This window comes from Lupinus angustifolius, chromosome LG15 (assembly GCF_001865875.1).
Source record: "Lupinus angustifolius cultivar Tanjil chromosome LG15, LupAngTanjil_v1.0, whole genome shotgun sequence".
In the NCBI taxonomy this organism is placed as follows: domain Eukaryota; kingdom Viridiplantae; phylum Streptophyta; class Magnoliopsida; order Fabales; family Fabaceae; genus Lupinus; species Lupinus angustifolius.
The window spans coordinates 4,925,185-4,943,095 of record NC_032023.1 but is presented as its reverse complement, the minus strand read 5'-3'; the positions used below and the strand labels follow the sequence as shown (position 1 = coordinate 4,943,095).

The 17,911-nt window shown below is 32.4% G+C and overlaps 2 protein-coding genes and 1 non-coding gene across 3 annotated transcripts; 2 read left to right on the top strand and 1 right to left on the bottom strand.

Moving 5' to 3' along the window:
- Positions 1,637-8,922, top strand: LOC109328743 (nudix hydrolase 19, chloroplastic-like). Its single transcript, XM_019562344.1, has 6 exons — positions 1,637-2,314; positions 4,107-4,247; positions 4,334-4,438; positions 5,746-5,845; positions 6,530-6,622; positions 8,433-8,922. Exons 1-6 carry the CDS (start codon positions 1,709-1,711, stop codon positions 8,723-8,725), a joined length of 1,338 nt encoding a protein of 445 aa, XP_019417889.1. The 5' UTR covers positions 1,637-1,708; the 3' UTR covers positions 8,726-8,922.
- On the bottom strand, positions 3,555-3,628 carry TRNAD-GUC. The gene has a single exon. It is a non-coding gene; the product is annotated as a tRNA-Asp (tRNA).
- Positions 15,476-16,715, top strand: LOC109327662. Its single transcript, XM_019560832.1, has 2 exons — positions 15,476-15,688; positions 15,888-16,715. The coding sequence occupies exons 1-2, from the start codon at positions 15,476-15,478 to the stop codon at positions 16,713-16,715; spliced, it is 1,041 nt and encodes a 346-aa protein (XP_019416377.1).

The window sequence follows — 17,911 nt, the reverse complement described above, 5'->3', positions numbered from 1 at the left end:
CGATTAGGTTCTGCCTTGTACTTTGTACCAACATTTATGATATTCTAATAACGTATGATTTGAAGTTGTATTGAGTTATATTTTTATTACCATTAGGTAATGATTTTTTATTTTTCGCATTGTATGTTACTATGTTCTGAAAATGAAACAAATATAAGGAAATAAATTTTATTTGGCTTCACCATTCAAAAAAAAATTTACCAATTTTTGAGCAAGATTTTTGAAGTAATTTTTTGGGTGTTACAGGGCCTAAAGATTTTTTGATTTTATTGTGTTTTTCTAAATTATTGTAATTTCCTTTTTGAAATAAGTAGTTCTAGACATTTCTAGGATTGATCCATATTTTTCATTCTAAATTGTATGACCTTTGAAGGTATGTATCTTACTTATCCCAGAAGATTTAGTGGAGACACCACATTTATAGTTTTCTTAGAACTTGGATTTCGTTTGGGGGTCGTCTTCTTATCTAGGCACATACCCCTTTGCTTAAACTATTGTTTAGTGCATATTTTGAGGAGTGTTCTTCTTGGTTCTTAGTTGAGTCAATTTTAGGGACTTCTCATCATACTTATCACCATTCGTTGCAGAAGTGCTTGTTTATCAAATATCATTGGTTGTGACAACACTAGAATTTCATAATTCCATTTCCTACCTTCCATCGATACATTTTCAACCATACTACTTACAACCTACTACTTTTAAACATCCAAATACTTCAGTTTTCCACTAGAACAGTCATTTTCAAGGATCTCTGAAGGAGGAGAAAAAAATATCAAGATTTTATTGGTATCACTTTACTTTTTCCATTTTAACTTTTTCTTCAGATTTAAAACACTTTACATTTTCTTTGGAACACCATCCACGACCTAGTCATGGACCACTTTTCCAGACCAACGTTTTGGTGGTTCCATCCTTTTTTGTCCCTTATAGGTTTAGTTCAGAACTTTAAGAAAACACATGAGTGGTAACAGGCAAAGATGAATATTATTGAAAAAACGAAATAAAAGTTTTCGTACACTTAATTGTGCGTGAAACACAGAGATAGAGAGCGGAGGAGGGTATATTTTTTTTATTACTAACTTTTGATGTGGATGGCGGATACAGAAAGCTAAGAAGTTATTATACGTGGAGGTGAAGGTTTCAGTCCAACCCAAATGAGGGCATTAACTCAACACTTGAGGAACTCCTTAGACAAAAGCTGACGAATTTCATGAAGGTTTGGAGCAAAGGGACAATGCCCTTTCTTAGAGGAAAGGAGAAAGAGACCAATAAGAAAAGGCTATAAGGTAAGTATTCAAATGGAGATCACTTTTCCAAACATTGTCTCATTCTTATTCTAAACTAATTATAAGTTGATATGGGGATAAAAGCAAAATTTAAAAAACAAAACGTAATAAAATGAAGTACTCTAATTTACTTGAGACACCATTTATATAGCAATGTAGGTAGCAACTATGTACAAATATCCAACTTCTTTTAAGTTTAAATATATATTTATAAATTTGTAATAATTAATATATATGGATAATAAAATTTATCTGACATATTAAATTTATAATAATATTTTAATCTAAAAAATTTATTATAAATATAGAAATTGTACCTGTATTTTTGTCATCCCATAATTATACACGCAACGTCTTCTTAACCCCTATCTACCAACCTTCATCTTGTATTCCTTCCTTCAAAAGTCCAATGATGGAAGAAAATGGTGAAGCCACTCTTCCATAATATTCTTTCAACTTCACAAACAATCTTTTCCTTATTCTCACACTCTAACAAACTCTCATCTCAATTTCAATCTCTATTAACAAGACCAATCTCTCAACACATCACAATGTCCATGAACTTACATGCTTTCGCTGGAAACCCTCTCAGATCCAATTCACCAAACCCATTTTCACAAACTTCATTGATCGAAACCCTCAAATCCCGAATTTCAGAGAACACCACCAATCACTCGTTATCTCCAAATTTCAAAGTATTGCCCTTAAGAAATGGGAGGCCGTTGGCGTCTTCGACCGTGGCTGGAAACTCGGGACTGAGTTGGCGTCTCGGTTGGATCGGTTTGGGTGATCTGAAGGGTATTTTGGTAAATTGTGGGGGTGCCCAGTTGAGGAGTGAGTCGTTTGTCTATCTTGGTTCGAGTGTTGAGGAAGACGAGGTTTACTGGGCAATTGATGTTTCTGGTGAGAATGGGTTGGTGCCGGAATTTGGTAGCATGAAGTTGTGTTTTGTGGAGCTGAGAATTCTCATGGTGGCTACTTATTGGGAGGATTTGAAAGTCATGGGAAATTTGGCTATTGCTGGTTATGTAAGTTGCATTTGGTCTGCCATTTTTGTTTGGAAATTATCACTGTTTTAAATTGCAGTAACGTTCGTCGTAATTGCGATTGCGGCTATCTAAATGTGGACTGCAGCTGTTGAAGTGTGAATTATTTTGTGATTAATTTTTTTTGAAATCGATGCAGCATGATGCGGTCCGATGTGGCCCAATACAGTTCGATACATTTGAATTGCGGCTCGATGCAGCCACATCATTGCGATTCGGTGTCACATCTTGTTCTTATTATAAGGTCGTGATTGGATCCACATATGTTTGGTAAAAAGAATAATTTTCTACTTTTACGACAATTGTGTTGCTGATTGTGGCTGTGGCAGCTTGAAATTATTTTGTGATAAAAATATGTTTTTGAATTTGATGCGGCCTGGTGTGATCTAATGCATTTGGGTTGCACCCATATACAGTCTAATGCTATTGTGTTATGTCCTTATATGACCACATCATTTTGATTCATTGTCACGCTGCTGGGTGATGTATCTGGTGATGTGTTTTGTCATTTGATACACTGATTAGTTGTGTTTTACTCTGGGCCAGAGTGATCCTTTTCTTAGTTGAGGGAATAGCATGGTGGACTAAAGTGAATACTCAAATTTATCCAGGAGATAAAATGTGTCCCTCAATTTAGTATAAACTAGAGTGAACACTCAAATTTACCTCGGAGATCAAATGTGTCCCTCAATTTAGTCCATGAGAATTACAAAATTGCTAATTGGTTCTCAAGAATGTCAAATAGAAATTAGTCATTTTAAAAAAAAAAGGGGACACATTATTTGAGACAGATTAAAATTGGAATTTTTCATCTGTTGGAGACTAGGTTGGAGATGTGTTAACTCGGGTATTATTTGTGTTGCCTTCATTGTGCACACATTTTCTAAAGAGAATGAAACCAAACAACCTGGTAAAATTTCCGTGCTTGTTTTTACCTTTTACCTCCCATCGGAACTTCTTTTGTGCTTTTTATAATGTGTGGACACATTGTGTTCTATTCTTGAGTGAACACACGGATAATTTGTAAATGATAATAACTTTTTATTTTCATGTTTACTATGGAATTCGCCCTCACCCTCTTTTGGAACTAATGTCAGTTTTCTTTGAGCTCTGCCAAAAAAAGTTAGCCCGCGTTTTTTTTATGACTTAATTGAGGTAGAATATTTGTCTTCTGTTTTTGGTGGATTAAAGCTTAGGAAGAATACCTGGGATTTGTATCTATCGGGATTGACGGGGCTCGAACCCGCAGCTTCCGCCTTGACAGGGCGGTGCTCTGACCAATTGAACTACAATCCCAGGGAAAAAGCGCATGGCATACATGATTTTATTCAAACCCTTTTAATTCTAATCGTTGTGTTGTAGCTGTAAGTCACAGAGGCGTGACTTGGTCAAGGCATGCTACAGGCCTCAACGAAAGCTAACAATGGTACTTATTGGTTATTTACCAATACAAGTCCACCAGCAGGGATTGAACCCAAGATCTATTACCGTTGCTATTCAATCCGCTAGCTGAACCAGCTCTCATTGATAGAATATTTTACTTGAATTAAACTAAACTTGATCTCTTGAAAGAAGGAAAGAAAGTGAAGATCAGAATATACTGTGATAGTATTTCAAAAACACACTATGGATTTTTGTCAAATACTAAAATATTTATAGAAGCTGCCTGCAGCTATATAATTTACATAGTTAGTTGACTTCTATGAGTTCTATCATACTTCAGTCTATGCTACCGATAGGGAATGGTTCTTTTCTAATTTCTGGGTTTGGCCAGGCCAGGGCACTGTTAGAATGGCATAAGAAATCACGTTTTTGCGGACATTGTGGAGAGAAAACAGTCCAAAAAGAAGCCGGGAGGCGAAAGCAGTGTTCAAACGAATCATGCAAACAGAGTATCTATCCACGACTTGATCCGGTTAGCTATCTGCTTTTAGTGGTGAATTATCAATGGATAATCAAATGTTTTGTTGATGATTTCTCTGGTTACCTGATCTTATGCAGGTGGTGATTATGCTAGTCATAGATCGAGAGAATGATCGTGCACTTTTAGGCAGGCAATCAAGATTTGCACGTAGAATGTGGAGTTGCTTAGCTGGTTTCATAGAGGTACTTGCTTGACCATTCCTCTTCATCTTTTATGGGTTTAGAAATTATGACATGAAATGGTGAGGCTTAGTGTGTTTGGTATAGCTGAACAAGATTATATTTATCTATGATTATAATCTGTTATAATTAAAATCTTTTTATGTTTGAGTATCTTAGCTTAAAAGTGACCTTAAACGTGATCCTAAGCTACTCTGTTTTGTTTAGATGATGTAAAATAATTAATTTTTTATAAAGCATATTACAAGAAAGGGTATGTTGTTGTATTTGTTTAAGGCATGAATATGTGGGTTGTTTTTTTACACATTTTTGTACATGTACATTTTTTATGTTTATCAAATTATTTTTACTATAGAAAATGAAATAACTTTGTAATATCTTTTTCAAGACAGAATCTCAATAAAAATAAAAAATAATATAAATACCAATATCAAACTTTAAACATTACGTAACAATAAATATATAAGTTGCTAATAAACAACAATTATAACTTAAAAGTGATAAACTACTAACAGATGTGAAGTGACAAACTACTCAAGCCTCTTAAAAAAGACAAGTCACAAATCTGTAATACACTGAAAAAACACTGGCATGTAACAGTACCGCATAATAATGATTGAAAAATCATATTAAAGCCTCTAGTATTCAAAACCAATTTCTTATAAATCCGGTGGAGGGACTTAGTAGAATTTCATATAACATTATCACAATCAACGGACAGATACTACAATGGTGAGCAGACTTTACTGGAGTAATGTGGTTAGAAAGAAATTCTGAGGAAAAATAAGCACATATGAAAAAAGCAGTAGCCCTCTTTCATAGATGGGAGTTTTAGCTTGTTTTTTTTTTAAAAAGTAAAGCGTGTTGCCAAACATAAATTCGATTGTAATATAAGCTTTTTATAAAAGAAAAGAAGTCGAAATATCAAAATTTCAGCTCTACCAAACATGCACTTATGCCCGTTTGCTAACATTAACTGATGAAATTTAGGTTAAACTAATTTGAATTTCTGTACTATATTTGCTGATGGCCACCTTAATAATAAATCAATAATATTTTATTTCCGCAAATGACAGTTTCTTGTTTGATATTCTATAAGCTCCTATTTGTACGTTTTATAGTCTGAAACTCTTGAATTTCCTTTTAATTCTTAGTTGGTAAATGGAAAAAAAACACTTGGTGTATTTGCACTGTGAAAAGTTCAATCTTCTGCTTAGAGAGTTCATTTATGCATGAATAATTTTAGTTTTATGCTCCTTTCTCAAAATATTTAAAGAGTTTATAAGCTTGACTCCTCTTGTTGCATGTAGCCTGGAGAAAGCTTGGAGGAGGCTGTGAGAAGAGAAACATGGGAGGAGACTGGTATTGAAGTGGGAAAAGTTGAATATCACAGTTCTCAACCATGGCCTGGTATAACTTCTATACTTTTATTATTTGTCCATTGCTTACATGAGATAAACATGTGGGGATCTGGGTTTATACATATTGGATAGAAAATCTTGTGTGCAATTGTCCCATTCAAAGATTATTTATATTTAGATAACTCGCAGCATGCTTTTATAGGTTACTTGATGTTCTTACTTCTGTAGTCTCAAACAGCATTATTTAATTCCATCATTGTTCTTGTTCTGCTTTTTTATTTTGAGCAAGTACACATGGCTAGTGGAGGATGTGAGTATATTCTCATGTCTGAATTTTCATTTTACTTCAGGTTCTTTTATCATTATATAACCGGCAAGTTAACCTTTATAGTCCTGTGATTACTTGATCACGTAAAAGTCACTTAAATCAGAGTTAATCTCTTAAATATTTTAGTGTATGTGAAAATAGTAATATTTTTCATATGTTGGCGTACTTGAAAAGTCGACTACCGTTAACATAATGAATTAACATATTCTTGTGTGTTCATTTAAAATCAAACTGATATACATTTCTCATCTGTTGTAGGTTAATAGTTCTGGTTCTGGTTAATATAATAATGTAATGAATTAACATATTCTTGTATGTTCTTTTCCATTCAAATTTACTACTATACTTTTTCAATCTTTTGTATTTATGTAGTCTAACTTTCTTATATAATGTCGCTATTTCTAGTTGGGCCACCAAGCATGCCGTGTCAGCTGATGGTTGGGTTCTTTGCATATGCGAAATCCCTTGAAATAAATGTGGACAAGGAAGAGTTAGAAGGTAAATTGACAACAACGAATAATTGAATTGAAATATTATCACCTACCCTGACCAAATGATTTCTTGTTTTTACTTGATTTATATGCATGAGTTCAAGTGATGATTAAAGCACACATTTATGAGTTACTTTTTCTTTATTGATAAAAGAAGTATTATTCGACGATAAGAGAATACTACTAAAGAAGAGGATGTGACATCCTTGGAAAGACAAAAAAAACTAAAACTAGGAGATAAAGCCATGCAGTAAAGCTTGTCAATCCCTCTGCACGTCTACCATAGGAACCCTACCCTTGGGTAGATCACCTAAGGATGCCAAAAGAGTAACCTTTGGTATGTGCCCCCGACATATTTAGTCCTAAAGGCATAACAGTATATTATGCATCCTGATTAGTGATAAAAGCAGTTTTGTTAAGCAGCTTTCTCGATAGGGGTTTCATTGGAGTTAGGTTATACTCAGGGTGTGCATCCATAAATGACGTATATTGATATCCGGAGGATTTGTCGACCAGATTATTAATATTGGGGAAGGGGTATGGATCTTTCGGACATACCTTGTTTAGGTCAATGTAGTCGATGCACATCCCAATTCTGATTATTTTCCTGGTACAAAATTGACAAAATCACCTGTCACCTCATTGTTTTGATTGTCGACTCCTGGTCTGTTATTGTCTAGTTGATGTGCTATGATTTCTGGTTGTGATGGGGAATTTGAAGAAGATGCTTCTTGTTCCCTTTTCAACTTTGTTAGTTGCTCCTTTTTCCTTGCTTTGTTGTTGTTCTTTCTATTTGTTTTCTCTATTTCTGGGTCAAACAAGAGCTGGTCAGCAGGAATCCTGCTTCACATAAACAAAGATATTGTGCAATCTAACCAAGAAGATTAGTCACAAGATAATCCAGAATAAAAGAAAAAAACATAAAACTATTTACTAATTCACAATTGCTCAAGATAACAACTAAAGCAATGCTTTTCTATTGACGCAATTTCCCAGCAACAACGTCATTTTGATGAAATTTTTTACTGCTATATAGATTATGTTGTGTTTATTTTTTGTCCTTACTATTATTACTATTGAATCCTTTCAAGACTCAATTGTAGGATAGTATTAGGGTTTTGTCGTATCCACAGGGAATTAATAATAAAAATGTCAGTCTTTAGTTTAAACCGTTAAGCAGTGAGATTTCAATAAAGATGTTTGTTGTTATTAACTACAATAATGTTGTCAAGTGTTTTTGCGTCTTTAGTGGGACTTTCAACTCTTCAAATGCCTTTAACTTATCTTGGCATCCCTTGTATTGTATGTGTATGTATGAAGTGGAGACTCAAGCTACACTTCATACATGATGTCCACTTGTTGTTATTAACTGCGGATATGACAAATCCAGAATTGAGTCTTGCAGGTGAGATTTGTGCAGCTGAAAACTGAGCTACACTTCATACATACACATAGAAGTCACATGTCGAGTATTTTTGTTTAAGATTTGTACAATGATGGTCACTTTTTTCATGTTTTAGCTTCAATAATTCAAAAACAATCTGTTGGGCTTTCTTGGTTGTGGAGAGAATGAGAGAATAAGCAGTGAGGATAGAAAATAGTGGGTACTGATGAAAACTGTTGAACTTAAGTTTTCCCCCTCCCATTTCAATTCCTTTTTGTCTTTGTGTTATTTCTACTTTTTATGTAAAATACAGTGTGCATTGGTTTGACTACTTACACTGTTATGCATGCCCCTCATCCTCACTTCACTCTTTGGTTTTGTTTGTTTTTTTTGGATCTGTGACAAATGATATGCTGCAATTTGCTTCATCTAGATGCTAAGTGGTGCAGTAGAGAAGATGTAAGAAAAGCTCTGACATTTGCTGAATACAAGAAAGCCCAAAGAAGTTCAGCAGCCAAGGTAGAACAAATGTGTAAAGGAGTAGAAAAAACTCAGAGGTTGGCTAGAAAATTCAATGTGAAAAGTGGTGAACTTGCTCCAATGTTTGTTCCAGGGCCATATGCAATAGCCCATCACCTTATTAAGTCTTGGGCCTTTCCAGATAAAAATATAAATGGAGTGGAGTACCATTCAAAACAACCTAGTGGTTTTATCTCAAATTTGTAGAAATCTGTAAAATTACCTTTCTAAGGTAGCTTTCAATATAGAGTATAAAGAATATTATTATTATTGTTTTGTATTTCAATAAGGTAGTCAGTGGGGGCTACAGAATTTTCACATCAAATTGTTGTGAAGATTCTGAACTGATTGAATTGGTGAGCTTTATTTGATTTTGCTGAATACCAATAAACCTTGTAAAGATAGTTACTGATAATGTTAAATTTTATTTATTTCTTCACTTTTGGACCGATTTTATGGTTAGGGCTAGTAAGGGATTGGTTTAGAAAGCTACTCCTTGTTTGGAAGTTTAATGAACCTTGTAAAGATAGTTTAAGGGATTGGATAATTTCTTAAACCTTCTAAAACCTTTTATGTGTATATTTTTATAGTTCCTCCAATTTTAGGTTTTTGGGATAAAATGTAAAAGCAGCTAAAGATTTTTAGTAAAATTATATAATTATATATTGTTTATTTTTTAATTACATTTTTAAAGGAAAAATAAAATATATTCTAACATTATCATCTCAAAACAAGGGAGAGATTACATTTATTTCCCTTCCTTCCCCTTTCTAGCCCTTTAATCTATTTCCTTCTTTTTTTCCTCATAATTCCTAAACATGACCGAAATAAATCTAAGATATAATAATCATAAAATGAGAAATTACACTGACACCTACTAAATTTTAATGAAATTACATAAATCCCTCCTCACTTTTCTACACCTACACAAATCCCCTAAATTTTATACTTTTGTTACATTGATCGCCTCTGCATGAGAAATAAGTGTAATTAACTTAAGCAAAACATGGTATATTGCGGAGACAAATCTAAATAATACACAAATCAATGTATTTTTATTATTTTTTGTTACAAAATGCATCATTAATAGTAACGAACAACAAATCAATCTGTCTAAATAATACACAAATCAATGTATTTTTTAAATCGCTCTTATATTGTATCGTAACGAACCAAAAATAATAAAGAGGTATTGACTCATATTATTTGGACTTGTGTCCACAATATATCATATTTTGTTTAACTAAATTGTATTTCCCACATTTTTTGTTTAAAAGATTACACTTATTTTTCATGCGCAAGAGTATTCAGTGTAATGAAAGTATAAAAATTATGGAGTTTGTGTATGTGCAAAAAAGTTAGGAGTGGTTTATATAATTTCGCTAAAATTCAGGGGTCAATGTAATTCACTCTATATCAAAATATCATACAGATATCATCTATAATATAATATAATATATTTAAAATACTTTTATATATTCTAACATTTCCCCAAGTTAAAGCTTATGAAGCTTTTAAGTTGTTAAAAAAATATAGTATTGTTTTTTTCTTCTTTTGCAACATCCAAAATATTTGAAATTCAAATTATAATTGACATCAACTTATATGATAGAGATGAGGCCAGTACATCTAGCACAAAGCCAATAACGCTGCATCTGAGACAAAGTCGTGGACACTGCATCTAAGACAAAGGGAAGGTTGTTGTGAAAACTTAATTAAGGCTGTTATGTGAGAAATGGAAGAAGATGAATGTGAGAAATGGATCAAGAGACAACTATGGCTGAGGAAGGAAAAGGAAAGGAATATCTATAGTTTGTGAATGTGAAATTTAGGTAGGAGATAGATTAAGTAATGGAAATGCAATAATATATTTTTTCTTAAAAATATAATTAACAATTAGAAATAAACAATAATATAATTAAATAATTTTATTAATTATATTTAACTATTTTGACATCTTGTCACTAAAAAAAACCCTAAATTAGGGAACCATGAAAATGGAGGCATGTGAAGGGTTTTAAAAATTCTTACAAAATTTTCCTCTCTCTTTCACTCAACTCCCAAAGAGGTAAGAGACTTTCCAAAACTATCCATTCTCCACCCAAACTACATTCAGAGAAAAGTCTAACTACCATCAAAACAACAATAGATCTGTCATCTGTATAAGTGTGTGCTCCTCGGTTGTTTTGTCAAGCAAAACTACTCCAAACTCCTACAGGTAAATATTACCATAATATATACGTAAATAACACAACTGGCAAAACTAGTCTAATAGGGGACACATTTAAGAAACCATGTTTTAGGGGCTGAGTCAACCTACATTGCCCTTTTTTATTTGCAGTTTTACCTACTTTTTCATTGCTAATAACAGAGTTGAGTGGTGCCCCATATTAGCTTCAAGAAAACTTGCAAAATACTTAGAATACCTTACGTTGGAGTTATCTTCTGCATGAATTTTCTTAAACCGTTCTTTCTAGAGCTCCATGACCACAAAATCACCAAAATATGAAGGAAAGGTAGTGAACAATTCAGTTTGATATTAGCATTTCTATTTCTGTAATAAGGAAGTGAACAAAGCAATGGTAATGGAATAACTTTACATAACGCAGGACCACTACAAACAACAAAAGGTAAACATTATTTACAATTTCTTGAGCTCCAAGTTTCTAGAAGCTGGATATCTTAATCAAAAGGCCAAAAAAGTTCATAAGGTAATATAACAAACCCAAATGATACATCGTAGTTACCGAAGAGTATCTCAATACCAATCAATGGATTCAATTTAGAATGATTTGCCAGAACCCTCTAAAGTCTGTGGCTATGCATGCATTTCGCTTTCTTTACCTGTGATAACAAGCAAAGAAGTTAATATCATTGCGTTTTTTTTTATAAAAAAAAATTTATTTACTTTATCTTTAAATTTCTATTATTATTATTATTATTATTATTATTATTATTATTATTATTAAAAAATACCATTTAAAAAAATCTTATAATCCAATAAACTATAAAAAGTCTAACGGTCAAAAGGGTAAGAAAAATATTTTTGATGATGTTACATAAATAGTTGGAAGAAACTATCAAGAGGAGCAATAAATCAGACGAGAAAGATGAAGTAGACACTACTTCATCAAGACAAGAAGATATAGATGATTTCCCAAAAGCATGGAAGACTATGAAGGATCATCCAATTAACAATATCATTGGTGATATAAACACAAGAGTGATAACTTAAAACTGTATTCATAACATTTGTGATTTTGTAGCTTTTGTTTCTCAACTAAAACCCAAGAACATTGATGAAGAACTCATGGACGAACATTGAATTTTAGTTATGGAAAAAGAGTTAAACCAATTCAGTGTAAATGATGCTTGCGACTTAGTCCCTAAGCCTAAAAATTGTCCTACAATTGGGACAAAGTGAGTTTTTAGAAACAAATATGTATATAGTAACTAGATTAGTTGCAAAATATAATAACCAATAAGAAGGCATAGATTTTCTTGAAATGTATGCACTTGTTGTTAGGTTAGTGACAATTCGAATGCTTCTAGCTTTTCCTTCATACATGAACTTTAATTTATATCAAATGAATGTAAAACTTGCAATTTTAAAGGTTTTATCCAAGAAGAAATCTAGGTAGATTAATCACTGGGTTTTAAAAACTTTCAATTTCCAAACCATGTTTTCAAACTCAAAAAGGCTATGTATGGTCTAAAACAAGCTCCAAGAACTTGATATAATAGACTAAGTAAATCTTTCTCGGATAAAGACTTTGAAAAGGTAAAGGTTGATACAACTGTATTCTTCCATATAAATATGCATGATATATTTTTAGTATAAATATGTGTTGGTGATATATTATTTGGTGCTACCAACCAGAATTTGTGTAAGAATTTTCATCACTCGTGATTAGTGAGTTTGAAATGTCTATGATGAGAGAGTTTAAGTTCTTCTTAGGATTACAAATTAAGCAAATGGATGGTGGAATATTCATCAATCAATCCAAATATTGCAAAAAATTGTTGAAAATGTTTGACATGATGAATGCAAAGGAAGCTACCACACCTTTGGCGACTTCATGTTATTTGGACAATGATGAGATAGGAAAAATGGTTGAGGTAACAAAGTACCGAGATATAATCGTGTTGTATAATATCTAACTTCTAGTAGACATGCTATTATGTTTGGTATGTGTTTGTGTTGTAAGTATCAATCTAATCGTAAGGAAACATACTTATCCGTCACTAAAAGAATTTTGAAATACTTAAATGAAATAACAAATATGAGCTTATACTATTTTAAGGCTTTATTTGGGAGTATAGTTTTGGAGGGGAAGAGAAGGGATGACTTTAGAAAGTCCCCCCTCGGGAGTTTGATGAAGGAGAGGGAAAAGTTTTGGAGGGTTTCTCAAGCCCTCTAAAACCCTCCATGTGTCTATTTTTGTAGTTCCTACAATTTTAGGTTTTTATGGAGAGAAAAATGTCAAAATACCTAAATGTTTTTAGTAAATTATATAATTACATATTATTGTTCATTTCTCATTGTTAATTATATTTTTAAAGGAAAAATAAAAATTATTCTTACATTATCTTTTGTTTACCCTCTCCTATCTAAATTTCATACTCCAAACAAGGGAGATGATTGCTTTCCTTTCCTCTTTCCTTCTTAGCCCTCTGATTCATCTCTTTCTCTTTCCCTCATAACTTCCAAATATAGTCTAAGGATATAAACTTAACTCTAATAGGTTATTCCAATTCAGACTTTGCATATGCAAAATCGATAGGAAAAACATAAGTGGTACTTTTCACTAGCTAGTAAACTTCTCTAGTTTCTTAGCATAGCAAAAAGTAATATTGTATTGTTTTATCAACGGTCGAAGTGGAATATATAGTCACCAATACTTGTTGTGTATAAATTCTTCGGATGAAACATCAATTACTAGACTACAATATGAAACATGATAATATACCAATGAAGTTTAATAATGCAAGTGCTATTGACCTTACTAAGAATCCATATTACATTCAAAGACTAAATATACAAAACTGGACATCATTATCTTAGATATCATGTGCATAATTGACATTGCAATATAGAGTTTGTTGAGACATCAAAGCATTGGTTTATATTATTACTAAACCTCTTCCTAGGGATACCTTCTTCTTTATATAAGGAGAACTAGGAATACTTGATGAAAACCATTTAGGTTAATTGACTTTGGTACCTTAAGTATATGTTATTTCTCTTAAATTCTTATGATTTTATGTCTTTGGATGCTCCTTATTATGTATTCTTTATATGTTCAAATGAAATATTTATATATTTAAATATTTGAATAATTGAATGACTGTTTTTTTAGGATAAGATTTGTGAAAATTAGGAAAACATGGTTAATTGATTTTTAATTGATTAATAATTGTATTTCTGTTGCTTTTTGGAAAACTCCCCTTGCCTAATCTATTATATGTGCATAAAAGTCTTAGGCTAAATTCTGCAATTTCTCCTCTACATAATCAATTATCACTTACTCATAATCAATTAACTGATTATTTAGCCATTAAAACCCCAAATCCTTTAATCCCAATCACTTGAATACCAAATCTCTTCCTCTAAACTCTCCAAACTCAAGTTGAGACTTCTACATCTTAAGAAGAAGACTTTGTGTTTAATTTTAGTTTCAATCAAGTTTCTCCTTCTCTATTGTAAAAATCCCTATTTTCAATTCCCCTTCTTCTTATTTAGTTAGGCACGGTGATTGAAAATGCGGTCCGCATTATGTATTGCGGCCGTAACAATGCGGATGCGGCCAGTACCACATCGGCAACGCACCGCAATTGCGATGTGAATGAAATTCACTTCAAAAACCGCAACAAACCGGTGTTGCGGCGGCAACATGATGGATTCATAGCTGCAATGTTGTTTTTTCATCTCCTGTTCTGTTTTTTGCTTTCAATTTCTAAATTCAATCATCCAAATCCAACTTTAATGTTAGATAAGATTCCAAAGACAATTTTTTCAGAAAAAAGTAAAAGTAGATGTAGATCTAGAGTAGGGTAGAAATTAAAGTAATGAAAAGACAAGATTCCAAGACAAATTCACTCACATGCTTACTTATGCAATGAACCTGTGACATTGCTTTCCCATTTGCTAGGTCTTCTTCTCTCTTGCTAACTTCATCTCATCTCTCATAAATCTTCAAGAAAACCACCAACTACATCGTTTTTTAGAGGAAAGCTTTTTTTAAGGTGAGATTTCTTCTTCTTCCCATTTTTGCATGTGAGTTATGACAGTGTGAGTGTGAGCCTGTGAGGTTTCTTCGCGTTTGAGTTGTTACCGTGAGAGTGAGAGACTGAGTTATTGAATAAAGGAGGAGAAAAGATTTCTTCCCATTTTTGGTTTGGGTGTATGGCCAAGGGTGAGGGGAAGAGAAGTGTACAGAGAAGAGAATTAGGGGATTAGGGATTTGAGAGTTATTAAATATCTTATTACTATAGACTGAGTTATTAATGTTTTAATTTTTAGATTAGTTTTATTATTATAGGAATATGGGCTTTTATTGTTGGACCTTTACTAATTTAATTTTCAGGCAGTATTTTAATTGCATTTCAATTGCATTTTAATTGCCATTTGCCAACAGCAACAATGCAACATTAGGAAATTTCTACATATTACATTTTTTTAATTACATGTCATTGGTAGTTTTCTAAATGTGCTAATGAGATTTTTTGCACTTTTTTTTGTAGAAAAATTTAAAAATTTCATATTAAAAATATAGTTATATTTATAAATATTTAGAAAATTTTATATAGGTAGTTTTTTAAATGTGCTAATGGGCTTTATGTATTATATTTCTTTAGAAAATCAATTTATTGATAATTGAACATATTATTTCTATTGATAATTGTTCTAAACTTATATAGTTTTTTTTTGCATTCAGACAGTATAAAATTTTCCTAATGCCTCCAAGAGAAGAATTTCCAGCTAAAAAGTTAGAGGGTGCTCCAAGTGAAGATATTGGATGGCATTTTGGAACACAAGTACCTGAACATCGAAATAATATTAAATGTAATCTTTGTGGAAAAGTGATTATGGGGGGTATCACTAGATTGAAGCAACATATAGCCCATTATAAAGGACAAGTTGTAGGTTGTCCTAGAGTCACTGGTGTGGTTAGAGAAAGCATGATGAAAATACTCTTGGATGGGAAAGAAAAAAAACTTGACTAAAAAAAAAGAAAAGATGAGTTTGAAGCACGATTAAGAGGGAATACTAATGAAGAAGATCTTGATGACTATATTGATGAGCAAGTGAGGCCAAGCTAAACAATCAAGCCTCAATTCACAATATGAATGAGAACAAAGACAATAGTTTAGGCAGCAAACGAGGGGGTCTGGGAATATATATGAGCAAGGTGGAAGCTCTCATGCAAGTGGTAGTGATGCTTCAAGACTGCAAGATATTGATTTTAATTTAAGGTCTACAAATATTGATCTGGTGAGCAATAGAAGCGCGAAACAACCTAAGATAACTGGTCGTTTTATGGATGCAGCAAGGAAGAAGCTTAGAGAAGTTGTGGGTAAGTTTATAATCTATGAATGTGTGGCCATGAATATAACCAGGTCTCCCTGGTTTTATAATTTAATTGCTGCAGCAGCCGAGGTTAGTCAAGGAGTTAAATGTCCAACTCATTATGAAATTTCAACTGTATGTTTGAATGCGAAGTATAACAATATGCGTGAATGGATTAAAACATTGAAACACACATGGAAGGAGACTGGGGTAACGATAATGTGTGATGGTTGGACTTATAGTATAAACCACAAGCACATTATGAACTTTCTAGTTTACTCCAGCAAAGGAACAGTTTTTACAAACTCTATTGATGCCTCTGATGTTGGTAGCAGAAACACAGATTATTATTTCCAATTGTTGAATAAAATCGTGGATAAAGTTAGTGAAGAGTATGTCGTTCAAATTGTTACGGATAATGAAAAAGCGCTTAAAGTCGCTAGTCAAAAGTTGATGGAAAAAAGATCACATTTATATTGGTCTGCATGCTCAGCTAATTGTTTGGATCTTTGCTTGGAGGATATTGGAAGAAAAAATGTGCAAAAATCATTGGACGAAGCAAAGATGGTGACAATCTTCATCTATAACCATATATGGACAATAAATCTTATGAAAAAATATACTTGAGGTAGAGAGATTGTTCGTCCTAGCATCACTCGATTTGCAACAAAGTTCTTGCAACTTCAAGCAATTATGAATCAAAAGCAAGGCCTGAAACAAATGTTCAACTCCGAAGAATTCAAAAAATCTAAATTTTACAAACAAAGGAATAGGCCAGCACTTGAAGTAAGGAAGATTGTTTTGGATCATGAATTCTGGAGTAGGGCTAGTGATATATTAAAAGTTTTTGAGCCTATAATTAAATTATTAAGGTTGGTGGATAGTTATACAAAGCCCACAATGAGTTTTCTTTATGAAGCGATTGATCGAGCTAAACAATCAATTCAAAAAAATTGTCGCTATCATTCTCAATACAATGACATAATAGACAAGAGATGGAAATTCATGCACTCCGATCTTCACTCTGCAGGTATGTTAGTAGAATTTATATTTAATTTTATCATATGATTATTAATTTCATATCTTCATTCTAATATTTATACTTTAATAAATTTATAGGTTATTTTCTTAACCCACAATTTCAATATGGAATTGAACACGGGACTGATGTGTATAAGGAAACATTTGATGGAACTAGTAGTGTCATCATGAAACTTGAAAGAGACATGAATAAACAAATTAAAGCTTTTAATCAGGTTCACATTAAAATTTTATATTTTAATCTCTTAATTCTTAAATTATAATTTAAGATTATACATTTATATATTGACATATTTTATGTTATATAGTTGCTTCTTTATAGAAATAAGTTAGAGACATTTGGTACACCTCAAGCTCAAGCAACTTGGTCTAAAATGAATCCAGGTAAAATAATATTTCTCATATTTCTTTATACTAGTGCATTTAAAACACTTTTTACGAGCATAATAATTTGTTTATTTTCTTGTTGAGATAAATAGATGAATGGTGGATGATATTTGGTTCATGCTCTCCTGAACTTAAAAGCATTGCAATTAAAGTTCTCAACCAAACAACTTCAGCCACGAATTGTGAGAGAAACTAAAGCACATTTAGCTATATTCATACAAAGAAAAGGAATAGACTCACATATAATAGGTTACATAGACTTGTCTATACATTTTACAATATGAAGATGAAAATGAGAACTGAAATGAGAAGAAGTCAAGAAGAAATTGAAGTAAGTTTCAATCCTATTAATCTTGACAACATATTTTAGGAAGATGAACCATTGTCTGATTGGA

Coding starts and splice junctions, on each gene's coding strand:
- LOC109327662 (XM_019560832.1), top strand. CDS start 15,476: ATGCCTCCAAGAGAAGAATTTCCAGCTAAAAAGTTAGAGGGTGCTCCA. Junction 15,689..15,887: donor GTCCTAGAGTCACTGGTGTG/GTTAGAGAAAGC, acceptor CAAAGACAATAG/TTTAGGCAGCAAACGAGGGG.
- LOC109328743 (XM_019562344.1), top strand. CDS start 1,709: ATGGTGAAGCCACTCTTCCATAATATTCTTTCAACTTCACAAACAATC. Junction 4,248..4,333: donor TCTATCCACGACTTGATCCG/GTTAGCTATCTG, acceptor GATCTTATGCAG/GTGGTGATTATGCTAGTCAT. Junction 4,439..5,745: donor GCTTAGCTGGTTTCATAGAG/GTACTTGCTTGA, acceptor TGTTGCATGTAG/CCTGGAGAAAGCTTGGAGGA.